General features: G+C 30.2%; 1 protein-coding gene and 1 pseudogene across 1 annotated transcript; one reads left to right on the top strand and one right to left on the bottom strand.

The window, feature by feature from the left end:
• On the bottom strand, positions 1 to 2,530 carry LOC149515045 (uncharacterized). Its single transcript, XM_089742896.1, has one exon. It carries the CDS (start codon positions 1,667 to 1,669, stop codon positions 1,064 to 1,066), a length of 606 nt encoding a protein of 201 aa, XP_089599022.1. The 5' UTR covers positions 1,670 to 2,530; the 3' UTR covers positions 1 to 1,063.
• Positions 2,531 to 5,589: 3,059 nt separating this feature from the next.
• Positions 5,590 to 6,885, top strand: LOC111295654 (cytosolic sulfotransferase 5 pseudogene; annotated as a pseudogene).
• The last annotated feature ends 4,843 nt before the right edge of the window (positions 6,886 to 11,728 follow it).

Below are 11,728 nucleotides of genomic sequence, written 5' to 3'. Positions count from 1 at the left end.
AAGGGTGGATTTAGAGACCTTACTACTACAATCCTTTTAAATCTATCCTGAACTTCAAACATAATTAAGCCTCTACTCCAGGAGGTTTGAACTGTCCAAAAGTTTTTGCAGCCCAAAGAACGGCTATAAAACCTTCCATGTAAATTTTTATGATCTCATTCGAATAACCAGGTCCAATAAGCATCATTTCATAGGTCGTTGAACCTTACTTTGGCCAACAGAAGACCATGAAATAGCCGTTGGGTTTAGGCTGGCAACATTGTCATAGATGATTGAAATTTTGACACAGCTAAACCTATAAGACTGCACCCATCCATTAATAATGAAAGTAAATCCAGATATGTTCTCATCCTTGTGACCCTCCAAAGCTTTGGCCACCAACCAAGAGCACTTAAAATTTTCAATATCAGTTCCAATCTTATCAATAGTTTCTGGATTACTAAAAAAGTCCACAATGTACATAACCAGTATATAACCTGAATGCTTATCCTGTAATTGAGAGTAGAATCCCATATCAACAAGAATGTTCTTGGCAACTTTGTTACCAAAAGGCACATCCACAGCAGTTTCCAGCTCTTTTCCATCCCAATAACAGTCTGTTCTTGTACACCCTCAACGTAGAAGTCTTTTTTTTCACCGAAGGTATAGCTTCGAACCATGTTCCTAACCTTTCCAATAGTAGAAATCATTTTTGAAACATAGAGTATAAGAGAACCCTCATGATCACAATTGCTGCTAATATTAGGATATATACCATCAAGAGGAATTTCATACAAGTTCTCATAACGATGCTTCTGAACCTTACCCATCAAGTCCTTCCCAACAAACTTCATGGGGGAACCTAGCCTTTGCAACATTGGCCCAAGCTTATTCCTCATTTCTGCCTCATCAACTCCAAACTTAGACGTATACATTCTAGCAAAATGAGTATGGGTATGGGTATGGGTAAATGCCCAACCATGCCAACCAACAGAGGAGGTAACCGTTCCCTTCCCATAACAGACTTGATCATCACCGGGAAAAGGATCTTCATAAATGGCTTTGATGAGACTAGCATTTTCAATTATTTTCGGAAATGTCTGGTAGCCCCCTCTTCATCAACCTGGAGCTCAAGGCAACACCTGTCCATCTTGTTAACACTCAAAACAGACCTAATCCTTTCTCTAAGACCCTGACAGAAGACAGTCTCTGTTTGCACACATACACCTTCAACACAGTCCCTAACCACAAATGTACCATCAATAATACGAATAGCAGCTGTATCCACTGACAAGAAATCAGGATGCTCAAGGAAATCAACAAGTCCTTGTGCAATGATATCAGCACCCTTACCACTCAGTCGCATCACCAAAAGCCTATACCGGTATGGATCAAGGGTAACAACTAGCTTATTCCCATCCACAGACACCATCGAATAAGCCTTTTCAAGCTTCCCGCACATATTAACAATCATCAACAAGAAAGGCCTAGTTAAGTAGCTAGCATTTTCAATAACCCTTCCACTATTCAATATATCAACCTTAGGCTCATTGAACGCCTTAGGAACTAGCTTGTCAAAGATGCAGGTTTTTTTAAGAAGATTCATAGAGAAAGGAGGGTTTTGAGACATGTAGGATATAGGAGCAGGCGAGGAAGAAGAGAAGGCTGGCGAGTCTAGGGATTTAGCCATTGAGAAATCAAATTTCTATTCATCTGATAACACCATTTCTGGAATTTGGCAAAAACATTCCTGAGCCACCAGTAGTTATTCTGGGTTATAGGAGTGCTTCGATACGTCGGATCCATCCACCGCAATTTGATGCATCTCAAATGACCCAAATTTTACAGGATTAATAGTCCTGTTACCAGATACCATCCTGTTGAAACCTTGTTTAATCTTTTCAAAATCTGATTTTAATTCTTCCCAACCAGCAAGCAAGATTGCCCTGAGATCATTGCGAAGTTGATCATCCATCATACCCATGCCAGAATCTTAGGCTCTGATAAATGATACGACCTAAATAAGGTAGAGAAGAGAAATTAGCTTCTACAATATGCAAGAAGCAGGTGAGAGGGAGAGAGTAGAGAAAATAGAGGAAGAAAAGGAAGAAGAAGAAAGTAGAGATAGAGAAATTTCCAGATTTGTATTGATCATTAGAATGAATCTTTTTACAATCGTTGTACAAGCTAAATATTCTCCCAACACAGTGACTCAACTAGGTTGTAACTAATCCCACCATCAAGGCCCCTACAACTAATCTCAGTATAAACAAACTTAACAGAAATGTAAAACAACATCCATTCGATGGGCTAACACTATTGGACTCCAGAGCTACTAAGCCCATTTCCTATTTCAATTGATTCGTCCTGTAACACAACAGTGACACTGAAACCGTAAAATTTACAATTTTTTAGCAGAATATGAACCCTGAATGTCTCATGCCAGTCAATTAAAAAAAAGTAAAATAAAATAGAAGTAATCAACTCACAAGAAAAAAAAAAAAAAAGAAACCCATACATAAAAAGGAAAGAAAAGAGTCTGAAATTTTAACTCTGCTTCAATTATGGCGTTTACATCTTCTTTTGTGTGAGATTGCGAGTGTGACTATAAATTTCTTCTGCAAATTACTTCTATATATAGGTTTCGTTCTGTGTTTTTTTTTTTTTTCATTATAAATATAAAAAATCATGAGAAAATACATGTTCTTCTCTACCGGCTAGATTCTAGAACTGTACGATAAGCGATGACTTTCCTTTTACTTTTACTTTTGAGGAAAATATTAAAAAAATCTATAAACTTTATCGTTTTATTTAAATAAGTTATATTTAATATTAAATTAACCCTTATTTTTTTTACTTATATTAGAATGTTCTCATTTTAAACAAAAAACTAATTTATATTAAAATTTTATTTATGTATAAAATAATTAAAATTTAAAAATTTATTTAGATATAAATTAAAATTTAAAATTTTATTTAGATGTAAAATAAGAATAACAACTAGTTGAGTTAGGATAAGTTTTTACCTGAATCGACTTTTAATATTTAAATTCGATTTTAATTTGATATTAAACTTTTTTTTTTACTTGATCCATATATTTTTAAACTACAATTGACATGATTCGACCTGAAATTAATTTAATAATTTTGATTTAATATATAATATTTAAGAAATATTATTTTTAATATAAATTATATTTTAATTATACATAAATATAATATTTTTATTAAATTAATATCTTAAATTAAAATATTAAATAATAATTTTATTAATGTAAAACATATATATCTATATAAAATTAGTTAATAAATAATATATATATATATATATATATATATATGAGATTAGGTCAGGACAACTGCAATCTAAAACTCAATTTCGACCTAAACCCAACTTTAGGAAAAAAATTCAACTTGCTTCTAATTTTATCGGATTGGAATCAGTCAAACCGTTGGGTATGAATTATTTTACTTTCCTTAATACAAAATAAAAATTAATGATTTATTTGAATATAATAAAAATATAAATATTTATTTAAATAAAATGATAAAGTTTATAAACTTTTTTATTATTTTAATCTTTACTTTTTTTTATAAACAACAGACTTAATAAATATTTACCAAATAAATAGTAAGTGTGATCTTTAAATTTAAATTTTTGATCAAGTATTATTTTAATTTTTAATCTTTAAAAAGCAAGATATTAATTATTTAAAATATGTAAATTATTAGTCGCTTAATCGTCAAAATGTGTAATGTTTTGGCTCTTACATTTGAGTAATTATTAAATCTGACATTAAATGTTAACTAACATCACATATATCATATATGCGAGTATGAAATAAATGACATGAATGATTTGATTTTTTTAAGAAAATATTTCCAAAAAATAAAATTTAATATTTTAAAACAAGTTAAAAAAGAGTTAGGTCAAAAGAAAAAAAATGAATAGTTGCAGAATTGTAAGAAAAAACAAAAAGAAAAGATAAAAAAAAGAACGAAAAGCTCGAAAGGGAACAAAGTAGATCAAGAAGTTGCGAGAGTAAGAATTAGAGTGGCTTAAACTTGAAGTGAAGAAAAAAGGGATTTGAATTTTATCACATTTAGGGTTCGAGAAAGGAGTAAACATATCTCATTATGAATTGAAGGTTAAGCAAACATAATATGATTATTTTTTTTTAATGGATTTTTCATTATTTTGCTGCATGATTTCAACATTAGTGTTGGGTTTTCATGGTTACTTTGCACAAACTATATGACTACATATTGTGTGTGTTTATGTTTGTGTTTTATTTTTTTTAAAATGTGTGTTTGAATACTGCATTGTTTAAAGGTTTTGCTTAATTATTTTTAGTATAATATTTATAATTTTTATTTATGGTATTTTAATAAACAGGGTGTTACTGTCTATGGCTTTTATTTAGTTGGTATGATTTTGAGTATGATTTTTTATAATTTGTGCGTCCTATTTCATTTTTTTTTTTTTACTTATTTTTAGCATTTGTAGTTTTATTTTATTTATTTTATAATGTTTTTTTTGTTTTTTAATGCATGAGACAAGATTCCACTAGAAATGGCCGACAATATAATAAAGTAGAAATAAGTTGTTTTAAGTTGTGTGAAGTTGATAAAATGTTTTTATTTGAATTTTATATTAAGAGAAAAATTATTAGACATGTGGGACTTGGGGTGTATCTTTTTAAAAGAAATATGGTAAAAGCATGAAAATATGACATTATTTCTTTTTATGCATATATTACAAAGTAATTATACAATATTAGGTAGTGATATTTTTTTATATATAACGAATAAAGGTGATAAAATATAGTATTAATACTTTTTTATGACAAAAATAATAAATTAATTTGATAATAAATAAATGAAAAAAATAACAAAATGTAATATTACTACTTTCATATAAAAAATAGTAAATTAAGTAATTTGATAATATATAAATATAAAAGACAATAATTTTTTTATTGCATAAAGTAACAAATTAAGTAATCTGCTCATATATAATTGTAAATTTAACAATAAATTAATTCTTTTGTTAAATAAAAAATTATAATTTTCTTAGCAAAATTTGGTATAATAACAAAGAATTATTTGAAACTTTTTTTTCTCTTCCTCCACCTGATAATCTTATTTGTAATAGGTAAAAATTAGTGATGTGGCATGATAAGAACCACACCACATCACAACCTCTTGTGGAGCGTTGCATAAAGGCGATGATTAAAAGTTATCTAAAAGTTAATCAGCAATCATTTTGATATTTATTTACTTTCAAAACGACACAATTTATATATCATTTCCATCTTTTTTCTTTTTTAAAAAAATTTGATTAAGCGTTTTATGGCCGAATTATCTGATTAAGTATTTATCAATAATAATAAAAATTTTATCAATAATTTTATTAAAAATATTTTTCTAAAAATATATATAAAAATTTATTATTATTATTTTTAAATTTTACACTATTAATCTATATAACGATATTTTTTAATTTATCTAATTTTAATTTAATTATTTTTAATAAACAAATTTCACGAAATTTACTTTAAAAACTTTATCCAAGTTTTTCCCCGACTTATTTGTATCCTCGGACTTCTTTAAGCTGAAACGAACTTGTATTGTGGAAATCCCCAGAAAAAATATTAAGTTTAATTAATCCGACGAGCTGATTCCTGTCATGGATTCATCTGATTCATGGAAGCCTGTGCTAGATCAGCTTCCTAAGGAAGGGTTTTGGGACATCCCTTTGTATCAATGGGATGGGTTTTGGTACAGAGCTTATCATCTTGAAGCAGCAATGGCTCTTCGTTCACAATTCACAGCACGGCATGACGACATTATCTTGGCATCCCCCATGAAAACAGGTACCACATGGCTCAAGGCTCTTTCCTTTTGCATTGTGCAAAGGCAACTGATGATCTGTGAGGAAGATGGTGATCAGAAGAAGATCGGTGAAGAAACTCTCGAAAAGAGTGATGAAGATGATCAACAGGATCCTCTTGTCAGGAACCATCCTGCCGTCTATGTTCAGACCTTGGAAGTTCAGGTATTCACTGCAAAGCCACCTGCTGATATTTCAGGTATGAAATCTCCAAGACTCTTTCACACTCATTTGCCTTACAGTGCATTGCCTGATTCCATTAAGAATTCGAAGTGCAAGATGGTTTATATTGCAAGGAACCCTAAGGACACATTGGTGTCAATGTGGCACTTCTTCAACAAACTCAGGACACCTGAGCAAGGCCCTTATCCCTTTGAGAAGGCATTTGAGTGCTTCTGCAATGGGATTTCTCATTTCGGGCCATTTTTTGACCACGTTTTACAATATTGGAATGAAAGCCTGAAAGCCCCTGATAAGGTGCTGTTTCTGAAGTATGAAGACCTTAAAAGGGACCCCAAAGGACAAGTTAAAAAGATAGCTTTATTCCTTGAAAAGCCTTTCACCAAAGAGAAAGAAGTTGACGAAGTAATCTGGAGGTGCAGCCTGGAAAGGCTCAAGAACTTGGAGGTAAACCAGAATGGAGTGGATCCTTGGGTGGGGATGCAAAACAGTGCCTTTTTCAGGACTGGCATTGTTGGAGATTGGAAAAACATGTTCACTGCCGAGATGAGTGAGCTCCTGGATCAAATCACCCTGCAGAAATTAGAGGGATCTGGCCTTGACCTTGAGATTTGATGCTATCTATAGCATTATTGGCTGCTTCCGATCTGAATAAAATCCACTATTAGCAGCAATATTAATAAACTTTTCATCTTTCTGTATTTTGTACTCTTCTTTAATATTCTCCAAATACCAAACATATTTGGCTGAAATTGGTGAAATTAATAGTTGAACAGAAAAGACGAAGCACAGATAATGAAATCCACCAACGAAAGCATTCATTGCAATTTAATATTGATCATCAATAAGTTGCAGGGTCGCAATCAAATGTTAAATATATATGACTGCTAACAGTTGGTGCAGAATTCTTTGCGATTTGTGCCTCTGGCTCTGCCTTGCTAGCCGTTAATTACACAAGACAAGTTGTTTGTGGCTATATCTCTCTTCTTCAGCCTTATATGAGACAATTGGCCCGCCGTCTATTTAAATTATTTTAACACTATCAAATATAACACGTCCTGCGAATCTGCTAATTTTCCTAGGTATTCTAGTCAATCAGGAGATAAATATTTGAGTATCACTACAAGAAATTAAAAGATTAATAGCAGTTTTGTAGTGGAGTTTCATTTGCAAATATCGCTAGCTTTTATGTTTTTATAAAAGTTAAGGCATTTATTATCAAAACACTATTAAATATTCAAATAGCAGCGTTGTTACCTATAAACGTCACACAATACTTAATATTAACAGCGTTTTTCGACTAAAACGCCTTCAATAATCTTACCTTAAAAATTTGAGTGAATACTAAAGACGCTTTTGGTAGAAAACGGCTTGAATAATCCCATTAAAAAAATTGATAGGAAATTACTGAAGGTATTTTTGGTAGACAATGACTTCAATAATCCCCTCATAAAAAAATATATGCGATTATTGAAGACGTTTTCTACAAGAAACGTCTTTAATAATTCCACTAAAAAATTTCATAGGCTTATTGAATGCATTTTTGGTTAAAAACACCTTCAATAATCATATCAAAATTTTGGATCGTACAGATGTTAACCATAAGGTGATAGGTTCGATCCCTCCCTTTAGCTTTTTTTTTTAGTTTTGCAAAGATTATTTGTAATTGATTATTTTAGGCATTTTTTGGGTAAAAACACCTTCACCAATTGCTTTAAAAAATTTTGGAGAGAATATTGAAATCACTTTTGGTAAAGAAATGCTCTTAATAATCGATAGAAAAAATATGGAATCGATTCTTGAAGGCGTTTTCGGCTGAAATCGCCTTCTATAATCCAATCAATAAATTTTTAATTAGGATTATTAAAAGCGGTTTTTGTCAAAAACGCCTTCAATAATCCATAGACAAAAGTTTGAACGGATTTTTAAAGGTGTTTTTTGCTCAAAACGTTTTTAATATTCCAGACGATTAATTTGAATGGGCAGATTATTGAAGGCGGTTTTTTTTATAAAAACGCCTTCAATAATATTTTGTTAGGGATTATTCAAGGCCTTATCGGTAGAAAAATGCCCTTAATAATCCATTCAATTAATTTTTAATTAGTCTTATTGACGGTGATTTTTTTTTTAAAACGCCTTTAATAATCTATACGAAAAAGTTAGAACGGATTCTTGAAGGTGTTTTTTTACCCAAAACGCCTTTAATATTTCACACAATAACATTTTAGGTGTGATTATTGAAAGCGATTTTAGTAAGAAACACCTTCAATAACATTTTGTTAGAAATTATTCAAGGAATTTTCTTGCATAATATGCCTTTAATAATCCATAGGAAATATATGGAATGAATTCTTAAAGGTGTTTTTGGGTGAAAGTGCCTTCAATAATCCAATAAATAAATTTTTAACAGAAATTATTAAAGGTGATTTTTTTCAAAAATGCCTTCAACAATCCATACACAATATTTGGTACGGATTCTTGAAAGCGTTTTTTTTCCCAAAACGCCTTTAATATTTCCCACAATATATTTTTAGGTGGGATTATTGAAAGTGATTTTGGTTAAAAACACCTTTAATAACATGTTATTAGGGATGATTCAAGGTATTTTCTTGTTAAAAATACCTTCATTAATCGCCTCAAAAAAATATTTTTGATATTGTATATGTCAAGTCAGTTGTAGGTTTATGCCCAGAAAACATTTAAAGTCAGTTATATAATTATGCCTAGAAAACATTTGGTTTATATATGGGATACTACGAATTACATTTTGAAATTTACATAATGAACATTGTTGTATTTCAATAAATTGACCACACATCCGAAATTAAAAACTGATAATGTTGCCATATTAATATACTTTTTTAAAATAATCGTACTCAATAATATATTAAGTACATATAGTGTATTCATATTAAGTATGCCAATAATATTAAACTTAAAGTTTCCATTCAACATGGCATGTTAAACACAGTATAACAATTTGTTTCTCATATATTTACATTTAACCAACAATGTCTAACCTCAAGGTTTATCAACATTGATAAATGATAATACATACTCACACCATTCTTTACAGACTTCATCCAGTTCCTCTTTCGTGAAGCTTTCTTTACTCTTCTATTAAAAAAAATATATCAGAAGTAAATGTTAATAAATAAGAACATAATGTACCTTTTATTTTTTTGAAGATATAACGAGTTTATGAAATTTATACTAACCTTGAATGGTGTGGTCATAAAATCATTTAACATTATCTCATACATAAAATGAAGGACATAATATCCATATTCAGTATTACCAAGTTGACAAGGTTCCTAAAAATTAAATTGAATGGGTTTAGGAAATATTTATCTACACAAATCTAGTATAAAAGAGTAAATTTGACATTTACTGATAATGACATCTATTTCTATTTTTTTATCTTCTTATCGAATGCAGATATTATCTTAAATTAAAAAAAAATTACTTAATACATAAATAAAATTACTTATGAAGAAACAGAAAATATATAATATAATAAAGTGTAATACCTCTTTATAAAAGTTTGAATATCAGGGTTAGGCATTATCGTTGGATTAATTGAATTAAGTAAATATGACATTAAGGATTTGGTATCAATGACAATAAGCACCCAATGACGACTGTAAAATAATAATAATGATATACTCAGATTACACATCAGATAAGATTTGGGTAAGGTTGCAATAATTAAGGTTGAAATATAACTTACTACGCATTATATGGGAGCAAATAATAATCAGCCGGTCTTTTCATGCATTTGATCACATGATTAGCATGATAAGTGACTGTGCCACTCTATTCATTAATGAAGTTGGGGTCAACAAATCTAAATTTGTTGATCAACTATCTCCCCTTGAACTCTCTATATAGGAAGTTCCATGATAACAATTAACGCTACTAGTTATTATTACACCCTAATATAGATTAATACATATTGAATGTGCATATTTGTATTTATAAGCTAATCTTATATAAGCAACAATATCAATAGCTGATAATTCATCCAGTTCACAAAATTCTTTAACCTTCTTCGAACCAATGAAAGGAAATGATGGTTTATCAAATAACCCTTCATCAGACTCAATGGTTATGATGTTTTCTCTGGATAAATGCTCCAATGAATATTTAGATAACTCATTCATGGTAACCTGAGCAAGGGTCATACTGTGAGTCCCAACATCCTGTTACAAAATTTAATGAAATATTAGTATTAAAACCAAATTAATAAATATAATAAATAAATTAATATTAAAATTATAAACAAAATCATACTTCTTGGGTGGAAACGGAGGATGGGTTCGCTTCTTTACTTACAACAAAAACTTATCCTAAATGGATGATGCTACTAGACTGGCCTACTGGTATGCTATGCTGCATTGCTGCCAATATAAACTCCAAAGCAACGAGTCTTTACTATTGCTTATTGAGGCATTGCTCCTGGTCATCAATTCGTTGCTGTTGTTGCTCAATGATTGCTTCATATTATGCATTTCTCATTCGCAGAGTTTTGTGTCGATTACCAAAAAACTTTGATGGCAAGACAAATTTACCAACCCTTTAAAAGTGACCAGGCCTGTCTTTAGCATTTAATGCTAAAGATAAAAGATCTTCGCCATACTGAATTGCCAGTTCACTATATTTGACTTTGGCAGTATAATCATCCTAAAAGATAATAATAAGATGGGCTATAACAATAAATTAATACAAGTTAGTATACAATCATGCATACAACCACAATTTCAATCATACATTATATTAAAAAAATAGTTATACGTACAATCTTTTTTGCCATTTCTTTGGTTGTTTCATCTACAAAGGATCCATCATTTCGTAGATGTCCTTGTTTTCAAACATCCTATCTGAAAACTTCGATGCCAAAGCTCACTGATTCCTATTAAATTACCACAATACAAGAATTAAAATGTATAAAATGAATGTTCATAAATATTCATTAATGATGTTAAAACAAGTGTGCAAATACATACAAGCTCATACTTTACATTTGCATATCCCTTTCTCACTGTCTGATGGTGATATTATTGTTTGGCCCGAATGTTTCGTTATTTTTCTTTGATTTTCTACAAATGAAATAAATTACGTCAATCACATATGAAGATCAAAGGCTATATTGTATAAAGACTTATAAACAATATTTTTGGTAATGGGTTTGCATATTGAGAAATCTTCTGAAAGTCAAAATTTATCTAATTTTTAACACTTATCACATATGTATATGCCGCAGGTGGAACAGCCAATACATCACCTTGATTAGCTAAAGGTAAAATATATTAGGTTGTCAATTTATTTTTAAAGTCTCTGAATGCTTTCCCAGCAGATTTAACATAATATTTTTACAATCAATTGGGACGTCGAACGTTTCCTAAATTATTAACATAATTAGTAAGAACATATTGAATTTCAATTAAATGATCATTTAACAAATTTTATGAAATAGTTGAATAAACATACTACCACTGACTGCCATATATCATCATTTAGATCATTACAAACTCATCGCCAATTCGTGTATGTAATTGAAATCCTATGACGGACAACAGCTCCAACATGAGTAGCCAACTTGACAGCTTCTTCAGACACAGGCTGCTCACTTTGATTGAAGTTAATGTAAATTTTTGTTTCACTCACTTTAATTTG

Source organism: Durio zibethinus, chromosome 14 (genome assembly GCF_047325235.1).
Source record: "Durio zibethinus cultivar Kanyao isolate XHJ-2024 chromosome 14, ASM4732523v1, whole genome shotgun sequence".
In the NCBI taxonomy this organism is placed as follows: Eukaryota; Viridiplantae; Streptophyta; class Magnoliopsida; order Malvales; family Malvaceae; genus Durio; species Durio zibethinus.
The sequence above is the reverse complement of the archived record's forward strand: the minus strand, read 5'-3'. Positions and strand labels throughout refer to the sequence as shown.

What these genes read in the sequence shown, in the direction of transcription:
- LOC149515045 (XM_089742896.1), bottom strand. Translation starts at nt 1,669, where the DNA reads ATGGCTAAATCCCTAGACTCGCCAGCCTTCTCTTCTTCCTCGCCTGCT.